The sequence below is a fragment of the Xiphias gladius genome, chromosome 11 (genome assembly GCF_016859285.1).
Source record: "Xiphias gladius isolate SHS-SW01 ecotype Sanya breed wild chromosome 11, ASM1685928v1, whole genome shotgun sequence".
NCBI classification, from domain to species: Eukaryota; Metazoa; Chordata; class Actinopteri; order Istiophoriformes; family Xiphiidae; genus Xiphias; species Xiphias gladius.
The window spans coordinates 12,232,370-12,246,773 of NC_053410.1; the positions used below are offsets into that span (position 1 = coordinate 12,232,370).

General features: G+C 38.1%; 1 protein-coding gene across 3 annotated transcripts; it reads left to right on the forward strand.

The window, feature by feature from the left end:
* Positions 1-2,459: 2,459 nt before the first annotated feature.
* plek (pleckstrin) lies at positions 2,460-13,262 on the forward strand. Of its 3 annotated transcripts, XM_040139870.1 has the most exons (10): positions 2,460-2,474; positions 2,980-3,125; positions 5,383-5,538; positions 5,834-6,015; positions 6,513-6,604; positions 6,706-6,890; positions 7,068-7,172; positions 7,499-7,582; positions 7,729-7,798; positions 9,547-13,261. In XM_040139870.1, exons 2-10 carry the CDS (start codon positions 3,084-3,086, stop codon positions 9,684-9,686), a joined length of 1,056 nt encoding a protein of 351 aa, XP_039995804.1. In that variant the 5' UTR covers positions 2,460-2,474; positions 2,980-3,083; the 3' UTR covers positions 9,687-13,261. The 3 variants fall into 3 exon arrangements, with proteins under 3 accessions (XP_039995804.1, XP_039995805.1, XP_039995803.1); XM_040139871.1 differs by lacking the exon at positions 2,460-2,474 and having other exon boundaries at positions 2,628-3,125; positions 5,349-5,538; positions 9,547-13,262; XM_040139869.1 differs by lacking the exon at positions 2,460-2,474 and having other exon boundaries at positions 2,628-3,125.
* Positions 13,263-14,404: the final 1,142 nt, after the last annotated feature.

Below are 14,404 nucleotides of genomic sequence, written 5' to 3' on the forward strand. Positions count from 1 at the left end.
CGGAAGAGCTATTCAGGTTGAGTGTACCATGGAAAAGCCATCAACTGCCCCCCCCCCCCTCAACCTCCCCTCCACTTTTCGGCTCAGTGCACTCTTTAGCAGAATTATTGATGGTGCTTGTGAGGTACAGAGGACTGAGATGAAGATATCTTAATCCCTGGGCTGCAAAACATGAGCTGAGGCAAAGGGTGGGACAGCAGGAGGAACAACACATGCAGTATTTAGTGCTGTGTTCAATGTGAGGGAAGAGAGGAAGAAATGTGGAAGTCATCTCTAAAGTGGAGAAACATACAGCTTGTCCTATACTGCTGTTACTGTTTTAGCAGTGGCGGAAGAGGCAGTGTTTTTTTATTTTTTATTTTGTGAAGATGCCTTCTTCAGATGTCTTCAGTTTCATCATGCTTACAGTACCTTACTCGTCTCCTCTTGAAGCTTTGTGCCAACAGATCCATTTCATCTTTCTACTCCAAAGGATGTACAGTACGTCTTTATAGTAATGCTCTATGCACTACGTGTAGATAAAGCGAAAGCACAGAGATGATGAAGAGAGACATGATTTCATTAATAATCAACCAAAAGGATGTGTTGACTGTGATTCCCTTTCTCTGGGCTTTTGTTATTGCACCTTTATACAAAGAAGTCCAGGAGTAACGTATCGTTTTTTTCCGAAGCCGTCCTTGATGACTGGTCTCGATTAGAACAAGAGACTACAAATTTTCTGTAGTGTCCTCTTTGCTTCTGTCTTTGTTTTCTCAGAGAAATTAACATTCCATTCCAAGAGCCCCATTTCAATCATGGCTCAGAGAGATGACTCTTATGCTGGCAGTTAATGAAACTCACCGCCCCAAGATTCATCAATAAACTCATAAACACCAGCCTCCTTTATGTTTATTCATAGCATGGGCAAGAGGAAAGCATGATTCAAGACAGACGGACAGACAAGGTCCCAGTGTCCTTCTTGATAAATGCCACAGCGAATATTCCCATGATCCATGGCTATAAAATGACTGAGATCATCATCAGAAGGTGACTTTTCATAGTATGGTCTTCATACAAAAAAAAAAGAAAAATGGTTAATTGAAATGAGGCAGCTAGTGTAAACCCTTTCTCGATTAGGAAAATTACTGGACACAAATGTTAGTTATTGATAGATTTTAAGAATACGGATTTGATACAGATGACCCCTCCAGAGTAGTTTCACCAACAGAGATACACACGAGTTTTTTTTCATGTTATTGTGTAATGTGGCATTTTCCCTTTTTTTCTATCGTCACTTTTCTGACTAGTCATTCCCGCCTATTCTGATTTGTTTTCTTTCTCATTCCCTTTTTAGTTCCTGTGTAGGCCCTGAATGCAGTACAGTGTGCCTAGCAGATGTCATTCAGTTTATTTTGCTTTAAATGTGTTTAAGAGGCCCTCTAGAGGTGCACTTACAACATCACAGAGATAAACCATTGGAACTGAACTCATTAAGTATGTAAGTTGCTTCATAAAGGTGAATAAGAAGAATCAAAATGAACTAAAAGTATAGTCTGTATAAAGAGTATTGTTGTATTATGTATTAGGTATTACATTATGTAGCATGTTCTCTTAAATTATTTGAGAAATACAGTAAAAAAGTACAAAGAAATCTTTACTACAGGTAGTGATTCAGTCACAATAATTCAAAAAAAAAAAAAAAAAAACTCACCACACCCTTTCATTCTGTCACCCAGCCCCCAGTGTTTCATCCCTGCCAGTAATTTCCCCGTTGGATCTTGAGTTATTCCACTGATGCAAACAGCTGTGTCACCATGTTGACGAGAGCTGACACCTCAGATACGAAGACTTCCTTCCATACCACGAAACGACTACAGTTTGTAAAACTGCATGTTGTGACACATGTTCTGATAAGGGGTGAGTGAGGTCTGGTGAATTCTGTTGCAACCATGATGAATGACAGGGGAGTTAGGGGTGTGACTGCACAGTTAAGAAAGCCTCTTCATATTTATGATCAATAAAGAGATGATATATACTGTTTTATATGGCATATTTAATGTGTTGTGTTTTGTTATGTTTATAAGTTTTGGGCTTCATTCTTGTCTACTTCACTATGACTACAACACACTTCAGCCACAATAAATATAAGGAAAAGAGTAAACTTTACACACATAGTGAAGTCATGTACTCTTAGTTAGTCAGACTCTAGTTAAATGCAGAGTTGGACTGTATGTTGGTCAAGGGTTTTTTTTTTTAATGCAACACTGCAGTATTAAAGATAACATAACCACAGTTTATTTCTGGTGCCTTTCAAAACACTCAAGGTTCGTCGTCTTACACAACAGTAAAACAAAACAGTATCAAAACATCAGATGAAATGTAAAAGTTGTAGCACAAACACATGAAAGTAAACCATACGAAATAAAAGTCCGCGTAACCACAGATGAGCATCACAGAGGAGAGAAAACGTGCTTAGATGATACGAACTCACCAGAGTAAGGATAGTTTGTTTATACTGAGAAAGATAGAGTAGAAATGTGATAGAGATTCAATGGAGGAAATGCAAGTCCAGTAAAGGGAACTGCTCAATCAGAGGCACAGCAGAGTTTCATTTGGATTTGGAGTTGGCTAAATTTGGGGAGCATTTACTGCAAGATCATCATGAAGTTGGTTCTGTCTGTGCTGCTCTTTTTTTTCCCCCCAAATTCAAGCGCCTCTGTTTAAAATCGCAGAGAAACTCGAACAGATTAATTTTATTGTAACTGCAATGCAAAGTTCACGACTTGTTCAAATATTTTCATCGGAACTTTCAAGCTGCCTCTTTATCTTTAACAGTTATTTATTTAATTCAACGGCACGAGCTATCAGCCAAACAGCAGCTGTAACTAATAATACAACAGACAGGAGGAAGCTGGTTGACCAGTCACTGTTCTCACACATCCAGCAGCACAACTTCCTGCTTGTGAGTCTCTGTGCATGTGTGTTTGTGGTTTTTGACAGAGTGGCAGAGACAGACAGATAGAGAGAGAGTTGGTGCATGAGATGACAAACAGCTTTGACAGTCACCCAAAAATTTACCGGCGACAGCAGCGAAGAGCAGAGTAATGGAGCCACTACAGATCAGAGAGGGATACTTGGTGAAAAAGGTAAGAACTACGAGAAAATACAATTCAGTTCCAAAATTGCATTTGTATAGCTTGAACTTGTTCCTGTCAAGTCTAACACATACAATAGTATAGCTGAAATAATATGAAAGTTGGTAACTTTACTGATACTGCAACAAAAAGTAGAGAAATTTGGAATTAGCAGAGATGCGTAGAGGTTTTGGCTTTATAGCGACACACTCAATACGTCTTGTTGTATTACGTGAAAAAAGTGAAGTGAAGCAGTTGCCATAACAAGTGTGAGTCAAAGAATAAATTGCAGAAGGCACCACAAAAGCACCGCTTTTAAGTTTTCAAACCAAGAAGGGATAAATACCGCAGTTGTGAAAAACACTCGCTCACTGTCAGTGCAGGTTTAGATTTAGCTGATACGTCAGTAACTAAACAGGGAGAGAAAGACACACATAAATATCCAAAAAAAGTCATGACAAACACAGTGTAATGGACAAACAGGACCGGCAAAGAGTAACATTGTTGGAATTGAAGGAATGTCCTCAAGTATCTACAGCCACGTCCAGTTTCCCTCGATTCAACTTTTCTTGGACAGTAGCTTATTCCTCTGTGCCAAAGGCCTCCATTATGGTCCAAAGATACATCAGTGTGCCAGACTTTTGCTTTTGGTGACACATTGCTTCATTAGGGTGAACATGGGCACTGTACTTTATTTTGAGTCAATCCCATGTACGGCGCCCTGCTGCTGTAAATACTTACTAGAGCCCAAAATGTGTATCAATCAAGTGGCTGAAAATAGTCCCTAAAAAAATGCCCTATTTATTTCTAATAAAGTACTGTTTGCTGAAAAACTACAGTCCCCAGCTGTTAAGAAATTACCTAGGCTTTTTAGAAATGAAACTAGATATTTAATACAACTTCTTCAGCAAGAACAAACTGGTTTGTGGATGTGTGCCACAAATAGGGTAGGGAGGTCAGAAAGCACTGAGGGATGGACTAAATCATTGTGGGGTTTGGTTTTTTCATTAGATTTGTTAACAATAAGGAAAAGCCCAATAAGTGTTAATACCTCTGGGAATAGAAAACGGCAGTGTGTACATGTATGTTTCTGGTTTTTGCACATAGAGACTTTTAGTATTGAAACTACTTGCAATTTTATTCGCACCCCTCTAAACAACAGATGTAAACATCACTGATATTTTATGGGAATCTTTTCAGAATTAGCTACATTTCCATGTTCCCTATTCCTCAAAGAAATGATCACTGGTCCAGTATTCTGCTACACACAGTGCAGGACATGAATGACAAGAATGACGAATACAGCTGTTCACAAGCTGCACAAGCTGATAGTCCAACATTGTACTGCTACACCTTCCTATTATTTTATCTATCCCCTGCATGGTGGATTTGTTGAGCATAGCTGCCGTTCTGCACAACGCTTTCTTGTGATTCTTGAGGGCGTGTGTTTGATGGCAGATATATTTTGGCAAAGCTTTGTTTCTAACATATGTTATTTAACTTTAAATGTAATACTTTTGCAAAAGCATGGCATGCAGAAAAAGAGTCAGACTGGTTAAAACAACCTGCTTCCGTTCGCTGAGGGAATGAAGCAAGCAGGCGACACTACAAGCTGAACAGGGCATGATAGTTTGCTCAAGACCCAAACCCAGTGAACTGGGGCTTTTATAAAGACAAACTCAAACTGGTCAAGAGAGGGCTTCCTAAAGCCAGTGGTTCCTCTTCACCACATGAATTACCAGATGTCCTAACTGTAGGTTCATTTCTGCATTTTTGTGCCACTTGATCAGAGCTCTCTGCTTGAGTTCCTTTGTCTCTGTGGTGACCTTTGTGATCTTTCACTTCATGCCACCAAACTTAGTGTGTGAAAGGAAACATGAAGCAAACAGGATATTTAAAGAGAGAGAATCATGTCAAACTAAAAAATAATTTGGTATTTTTCATCTTATATCATCTGAATAAAAAGTTTACTCTCTTGATTTGTGTGAAACATTTGTACTTTTGAGTGATCAGTATGTACTCTGCCTCAGAGGGTTGAAAGTAAGAAGTGTGATGTACAGTGCTATTCGTGGTGTTTATATTTAGATTAGGGAGAAGATGAGGAAGATATCAAACTAACAGACGCGAGTAGCTTTAGTAGGAGATTTTAAAAAAGGCATAAATCAATGTCAATGTTCAACATGCCTGTTTGTAACAACTTCTTCCTCAACCAGTACTTTTGCACTTCTGCTCAAGGCTGCCTGTGGTCTCCTATCCCATTGATCCTCAGGGTACAGTGCTAAACTCCTGGAAGGCAGTGTGGGTGGTGTTGTCAGAAGATGGGGTGGAATTCTATAAAAAGAAAACAGACCGTTCTCCAAAAGGAATGATCCCACTAAAGGGAGCAACAGTTTTCAGTCCGTGCCAGGATTTTGGCAAGAGGATGGTAAGAAAATGTCAAGTATACCTGTTGAAAAATCAGAACCAGTATTGAAGAATAAAGCTGTGAAAACAGCAGTATATATATAGGACTAGTAATAAGAGCTCAGGATTACAATAAGTATTTAAGAATCAAAATACTGGATTTGAAGATTTGATTACTTTAAGACTGCTAATTAAATTATTAAATTATTTTTCCAAATTAGGAAATGTTTGTTTTTTATTTTCCTCATATCTAAGGGAAAATCTCCAGAGAAAACAGAATGTAAAACGGCATGACTGACTAATGATGTACCATTTAGCTGGTTTTCAAGCTTACCACTGACAAGAAGCAGGATCACTTCTTCCAAGCCTCACATGTGGAGGAGAGAGAGTTTTGGGTCAAGGACATCAAGAGAGCCATTACCTGCCTACAGGGGGGGAGAAAGTTTGCCAGGAAGTCCACAAGACGCTCCATTCGCCTGCCTGACAGAATAAACCTGACGTATGTTCTGTGACATCTTCTTGGTGGTTGAAATAATCATTTGAGAAGGCCTGCAGATGGATTATTTTTATTTTAAGAATTGAACCATAGCCAAACCCCGTCGTCCTTCTTTCACATACTCTATGTGTGCAGTGACAATCGAGGCATCAGTCGAATTTATTTGTAATGTTTCAAACAATTGGTCCTTGATTTCAGACAGAAGGAGACAGAAGCAGCTGTGGCAACCTAGCAAGTTAGGCTAATGTTAACTCTGTGACTTGGTTGAAAACTCTGTGGCTGTAAAGGGATCTTAAATATCCACTTGATGGCTGCACACATGGTATTATGCTAAAAACATGGGATCTAAAAATCTGAAGCTTGACAGTTACTAAGCTGTTATTTTGACGATGACTGTTCGTGGCAGGGGTTTACTAAATAGTTAACTGCCTGTCCTTGGTGATAGTAGTGGTAGTAGTATGTGAAGACAAGTGTACAGTGTTTACATTGTGTTTCCCCAGTGAGCTGTACACACTGATGAAAGACCAGGATGATGGAGTGAAAGAGTTAAAACTGGAGCAGGAGAATCGAGTCTTCAACCACTGCTTCACTGGTACTGTCGTCTTGGTTTTATTGATGTTACAAATGCGGAAGAAGTTTTTTTTTTTTTCTACCAGTTTCACGGTTTTTCACTCCTTCCCTATTTTTGCACAGGTGCAACAGTGATAGAGTGGCTGATTTCAAAAGAGAAAGCAAGAAATAGGCCTGAGGCCCATATGTTAGCAGTAGGGCTCCTGAATGAGGGTTTTCTCCAGCCTGCGGATGACCTGGCAAAAGACGGAGCTGAGGGAGGAGACCAAACAACCTTCTTAGATCAGACAAATGCTCTTTACTACTTTGTAAGTTCAGATGAGTGTCAAAAATTTAGTATTTGACAAAATATTTGATCTTTATTATAAAATGGAAAGTATGGATTTGTATTTGTCCTTTTCAGTATTAATTGGTTTCGGACAGATCATGAAAAAATATATGTGCATACAGTATAAATTATGTATGTGTGCATGGCTGTTTGGCAGGCGGACAGTGGGTTCTTCTGTGAAGGCTACTCCAGTGATGAAGATGTTCTTGTGAAGGAAGAATTCAGAGGAAATATCATAAAACAAGGGTGCTTACTTAAACAGGTGAATCAGAAAAAAGGCCCAAATGTCACAGTGTTCTTGTTGCATTTCCTCCTTTTACAATATTGATTTGCAAGGCTTAAAAATTGTATCAAAAATAATAATAATTGCGATCTGCTGAAGCCATTGTACTATGTAATCATCATACTTTTTAAATTAACTGTCACATTCATACATTATCATGCAGATAAAAATAACACACAGCAGTCAATTTTTATTTTTTGTCATTGCAATTATAGTATGTAATTTGTCATGTTCGCTGAAAGAGGAAGTCTACCTCAAATTTGCCTGTTTGTTGTTATTAAGCCTGTTCTGTTTTTTTATCACAGGGACATAGGAGAAAAAACTGGAAGGTACGCAAATTCATACTGAGAGATGACCCTGCTTACATGCACTATTATGATCCCACAAAGGTAAATATAATGACTTGTATACGCTGAAACAAATTAGACAACTTATTGAGAGGAAAGAATAATTTCAGCAGCATTTCCTTTTCTCACATATGTGTTCATGCTCCTACTTACTTCCCTTTTTTGTCTCCTTTCTTTCTTTGTGTCAGGGTGATGACCCTCTGGGCTCGATCCATCTCCGGGGGTCTGTGGTTACAGCTGTGGAGTACGTGCCTGATGGTGAGTGAGACCATTGCTACAGGATATACAGTGGCATGAAAAAGTCGGCGCTGGGAACTGTGAATAGTTAAGTGAATAGAAGATGAACGGATCTCCAAAAGGCATAAAGTTAAAGGTGAAACATTCTTCTCAACATTTTAAGCAAGATTAGTGTGTTATTTTTGTTTCGTACCATTTTAGAGTGAAAAAAAGGAAAGGAGCACCATACAAAAGAGAGCTAAGCTCTCAGGTAACTTCTACCAAAGTCTTGGACCTTAATAAGCTTGGTAGTGCTATGGCTTGCCTCACAATTATTGTTAGGTAAGGCCAAATGATGAAAAATTTCAAAGCTTTATAAATAGTCTGACTCTGCAGACCTTGTCCAAACAATCAGCAGCCGTGGGCTCCTCTCAGCAGCTGCGTAGCGCTCTGAAAATTAAAATAATTGATGCCCACAAAGCAGGAGAAGGCTGTAAGAAGATAGCAAGGTGTTTTTTAGGTAGCTGTTTCTTCAGTTCCCAATGAAATTAAGATATAGCAGTTAACAATAACAGTGGAGGTCAAGTTGAGATCTTGAAAACCAAGGAAACCTTCTGAGTGAAATGTTTGTAGGATTGCTAGAAAGGCAAATCACAACCCCGGTTTGACTACAAAAGAACATCCGGAAGATTTAGCTGTATGTGGAGTGGTGGTGCACTGTTCTACTGTACAGCGACACCTGCACAAATATGACTATCATGGAAGAGTCATCAAAAGAAAATCTTTCCCGTGTCCTCACCACAAAATTCAGCATCAGAAGTTTGTAAAAGGACATTTAAACAACCCTGATGCATTTTTGAGACAAGTCGTGTGGACTGATGAAGTTAAAATAGAACTCTTTGGCCGCAATGAGCAAAGGTATGTTTCGAGAAAAAAGGGTGCAGAATTTCACGAAAAGAACACCTGTCCAACTGTTAGGCAAGGGCCTGGATTGATCATGCTTTGGGCTTGTGTTACAGCCAGTGGCACAGGGAACAATTCACTGGTAGAGCGAAGAATGGATTCAATTACATACCAGCAAATTCTGGGAGCAAACATCACACCATCTGTAAAAAAAACTGAAGATGAAAAGAAGATGGCTTTTACAGCAGGATAGTGATCCTAAATACACATCAATATCCAAAAATGATTACCTCAAGAGGCGCAAGCTGAAGGTTTTGCCAGGGCCCTCACAGTCCCCAGACCTAAACATCATAGAAAATCTGTGACTAGACTTCAAAAGAGCAGTGCATGCAAGACGGCCCAAGAATCTCTCAGAATTAGAAGCCTTTCACAAGGAAGAATGAGTGAAAATCAACCAAACAAGAACTTAAAAACTCTTAGCTGGCTACAAACAGTATTTACAAGCTGTGATACTTGCCAAATGGGGGTGTTACTCAGTACTGACCATGCAGGTTGCCGGAACTTCGTTTCAGGCCCTTTCCCCTTTTTGTTATTTTGAAACTGTAAAAGATAGAAATAAAAAAGTAATCTTGCTTAAAATATAAAAGAAATGTTTCATCTTTAACTCAATGCCTTATTGAGATCAGTTCATTTTTTACTCACTTAACTATTCACAGTAACAGAAATTTAGACCAGGGTACCCAAACTTTTTCACGCCACTGTACATGGCCTGTTGACTTCGCAATGTGACAGACTATGACCAGGAAATATAATTGGTGTTTACTGTCAGTAGTTTCCCTTCAAGTTATCCCTTTTATCTTGTTTTTATCATCTTTTCCTGGTTTCAGCCAAGAAATACGACATTGATGGCAACCTCTTTGAGATCATCACCTCAGATGAGGTTCATTACTTCTTCCAAGCTGCTACATGCGAGGAAAGAAAGGAGTGGATCAAAGCAATACAGGCAGTGTCAAAAAGTGGAAAATAATAGGAGCCGTGGAGCAGCAGTGGAATATGTGCCAGCCACAGCTGAATCAACGGATTGTAAAAGTCTGATTGATCTGAAATTACATTCAACAGTGTGTCAGCTAATTTAACTAGTATAACGAATAGATTATCATAATGTTGTGCTGTGTCATTTTAGAATAACTGGCGAGTTTCTCCCCCCTCTATACACTATCAAACTATGAAGTTTTTGTGCATCATGTAACCATGGGAAGTGGTAAAAAAAAAAGTATATATTAAAATATATATAATAAAAGTTATATTGTCTAAATTTAAAAGTTTAAAGTTTTATCACTACTTCCTAATTACATTTATTTATACAAATGATGTCACAGCACTTTGATGTGTGGCAATATATTTTTAAACCAGCAGCACTTTACATTCCAGCTCAGTAATAACAAGGTTATAAGGCGTAACATCTTGGGAACAACAGGTAACGAAGGAATAATATCGTGGTAATTACATTGCTAATAACCTATTCATATTTTGGGAATAGCAATGAGAATACTTTAGCAGTATTAGGGTTTATTTTCCACAATAAGGCAACATTAGGGTGAAAACATGTGAGTAATACTGCGAAGAACAGCTTAATAAAACATAATAAAACTTAATAAAAATAGGAACAGAAATAGAAAATGTCAGTTGGGTAATAACAGGGTAATATTACTCCATGTAAAGTCTTATTATAGAGTAATAATGGGGTTAATGTGGTTCATAATTAAAAATCAAAAAGAAAGAGAAGAACTAATACTACTACTAATAGTAACACAAAATTGTCAATAATAGTAATAATGGTGTAATATCTGTCCTATTATTACCTTGAAATATTTGTACCTGCTATTACCCTACAAAATTTAAACCTCATTATTATTACCAAGATATTACCAGGCTGTTACCTGTGTAATTACCATGTTAATGCCCCAGTATTCCCCTGTTCCCAAGAAATTAGCCCATATTGCCTTGTTATCACTGAGCTTCTTAATGAAGACATCTCAGATTCTACCATATAAAACAAACTATATTGTATAACTCGTGCATCTGTAGGTGCAGAGTATATTACAAGCTGTATGCTCTTTTACTTGCTACCTAACCAGACAAGTAAACTAATGTTACTCTATTATGCATATGATACATTAGGGAAGCTGTTTCCTGAGAGAGCTGACCTGTGATCATCTTCGAATATAGATGACATAAAATTGTGCAGAATTATTTAATAGCTGTTGTATGATGTAACATACAAAAAGTCACAAATTTAAAGCACTTTCTGTTTGAATATCCATGTAAAAGCCAGTAGGGGGAATGAGGCATTCCATGTTTTTGGCTCAAGGCTCAATTCTGCCCATTGTGGTTTCGTGGATTTCCTCCTTGTTAACTTGTCTTTCGAAGTTCTGGTATAAATTGAGCTATCGTACAAGCACACCCAGTTCCTGTGTCTGAAAAAGTCTGAATCATATTCCGCCTTCACAGTTCAGTGTCACTTTGTGGCTTCCACGCCTCCTGCATCTGTAAGAAAATTTGTCAGTGACAGTAAATGACTGACCTGAGCCACAGTATGACTACATTAAAAAACTTTTGTATGATAGAAATTTAAAGTGATGATAACTGAAGTGATGATAATTAAAGGATAACTTCCAGTTTATAACAACCTTGAGGCTTAATTTCATAGGTGTGGACATCAGTCCTATCCACGGTTATAATATTATACTGAACAAGTGATTTGCTGAGATCTGGGAATGGTACAAATAAGTCAGACAGCACTAGACACACATGCTCACATGTTCCCTGAGAAGTTACTTTGGTGAGTACAGTGTTATTGCAATTCATTAATTTCACTTTGATTTGATCAAACACTTTTTGCACGTTAACTTTTGCCACTTTGTCACCTTTTACCAATAATGTGTTTCTTCCAAGGAGTCCTGCTGAATCACTTTGACAGCACTGACATTTTTCTGTGTAAATACCCATAGGCACCAATCACCCACTTGCTTGCTCACACAGCTGTTATTTTCTCGCGGCCTACTCTTCAGTACAACTCATAGGGCAGACACAGGTAATCCTTGATTCAAAGAAAAAAACATATAAATCTGAATTAGTTTGATAAAGTAAGTAGCAATATCAATGTTTGGTGGATAGAAAACTATTATGATTGCACTGACTTGTCTATGTAGCTTCTTTACAAGTTGTCTGATTTTTGTAGAAGGGTAGGAATAAGCTGTGGTTTCAACCGTTTCCTTTTTAGCCATTGCCAGAATCTTGTTTTGACACGGAGCCATTATATCGAAACCGTGAAAGCACATGGCTACATCTCTGTTTTCAGTTTTCACTGTTATTTATAACAAGACCGAAATCAAGATTTTTATTTTCATGATCACACAATTGTTATTGATCATCCAAAATTCATACATTACCGTGGCTGTCTGCATGTGTGTGTTTTACCATTTTAACACAGGAGGGCACTATATATTAACCTAAGACTGTTGCTGTGAGTCATAGCAAATCGGGATCTTGCTTTCAATTGTTAATAGTTGATTTTCCTATTCTTGAAAAACATGGTGAAAAGTAGGTTAGACTAATCAAACTGCTTACACATTTTATGTATACAGGCTGTGATATGTCAACACCCTGTGGTCCATTACCCACATATAGTCTCAGAGCACGTATGTCCTCAGTGAAAAACAAGAATTAATTTCATTTATGCTTTTGTGAATGATATTGATATTGTGAAAGATAGAAACTGTGACCATTCAAGGAAACACAATCAGAATATTTGTTAAGTTGTGACTATGTCTGAAGCAATACCATGTAGACATCAATCAGTATGTGGTAATTGCTGTACATTTTATATAATCATTCAGAGGTCTTATCCGCACACAAACTGATTCAATCAATCTACGTTTAATCAGCTAGTCAGTGTAAATGTATTACAACAGTTCTGGTCCATCCTGGTTGATGCACATGACGCTCTGTAAAAGCTGTGTTCATGCACACTGTTGCAATGAGGGTGCTGTGTGCAGTAAATCGACTCGTAGCTTGTTGTTGTACCAAGACACAGCAGCACTTTCAGCCTTTGTGTAAAAAACTGGTTCTGGAGGAGGGAAAAGCATCACACATCGCCCATACTCTTCAACTAACATGAAAGATGAAAAAGGTAGTGAGCTGCTATTCCAGTTTATTGGCACCAAAGTGCAACATCTGATACGGTCATGAATAAATGAGTGAAAATACGAAATACAATACAGCTGAATTTGCAGTATAGAAAATAAAGCCATAAATTGTACTGTGTACTGTGGTGTTGATGTTTTCACAAACTGAAAAAGAGATTTTTAAAATGCCCCTATCAACTAAGAAACAACGGGTGAAAAGAGACAGGGAGAAAGAGCAGACTCTGTCAAACTTCCCCCTCTAAAAAATGGCAGAAATAAATCAACAAACAGGAAAACACACAGGAAAACGTTATTTTTCTCAAACCCTGCTTGTACTAATGTGGGTGATGCATTTAAAAATGCTTCTTTTTCTCTTCTGTGTTTGGCACTCCAAACGTTATGCCGGCGCTACAACACCAAAAGTCAGAGGGGAACAAATTTGAAATGTAATCTTATTATGTGGGAGGGGAAAACTGAACTTTTTAAAAACCTTCACCCAAACATGACCGGGGAAACACAAAGGGTAATTTTGTGTTTCCTCCAGCTGTCAATATTTTTTAAATTCAGTGTAGCTAAAGTTGTTGTCTTTAACCTATCTTTACGTCTCTGAAGACAATCAACTGGACAAATCTTAAATACTAATGTGTCTCAGTGCAGCATTGACTCATTCTTAGCCTGGTTTAACAGGTAGCATTTGCTATGTAACTGTCAATACAATCAGCATATTATTCTTGAACAGTAGATGTTTAACAACAGAAGCAGATAAATATGTCAGTGACGACATTCCTACTGTGTGACTGGCACTATGGAAACACCAAATGACAGATCATACAGTCGAAGGCAACAGAATGGAGTTTTACTCTGCTGAGACCATCAGAGTTACCTGTCATGTTTTTCCAAACAGTGCATCAATTAAGCCACAGATCTTATCAGAAGATAGGGGTAATGCACAATTTTGATGCTTTCCACTTGCCATTAACCTAAATTGGGGGAAGATGACCACTTTTATGTTGTTTAGGTTCAAATGGAAAATGGTCTGAAAATTCTCATGTGGATTGAGCCCTGTTTAGCATGTGAATGGCATTTTCAAGGGTATCTGCATTCAATTAGAGATGGCATCAGAAACATAAGGCAGCTTCTGACTAGCCCCTCAGTTTGGCCAAACCAATATTTCGAAAGCCTCTTTTGACCAGCATGGAACAACGTTTACTTAACCTTCAACTGGCAACTCCCCAAGAGGGGTCATTTATACAAGTCTGCTCTCAAATAACCCTTGTTTTTAGAATGGATCTGTACCCTGCTGTTAGATCAAAGTTCAGCTTCTGTCCAGGTGGAGTACTTCAAATCTCCTCAGTATAAAAGCCCATCTTTCATTGACTGTTCAACAGACAGACTATGTCTGCAAGATTTAACCTGTCAGCTATTAACATCATTTAAAATGAGTATGTGCTTTCTTTGTTCTACCTTCTGATGTCTGATTCTCCAACTAACACATTATGCACTGGAGATGACATGTTTTTGTTCTTTATGGAAAGATATATTAACTGAACTTCATGAT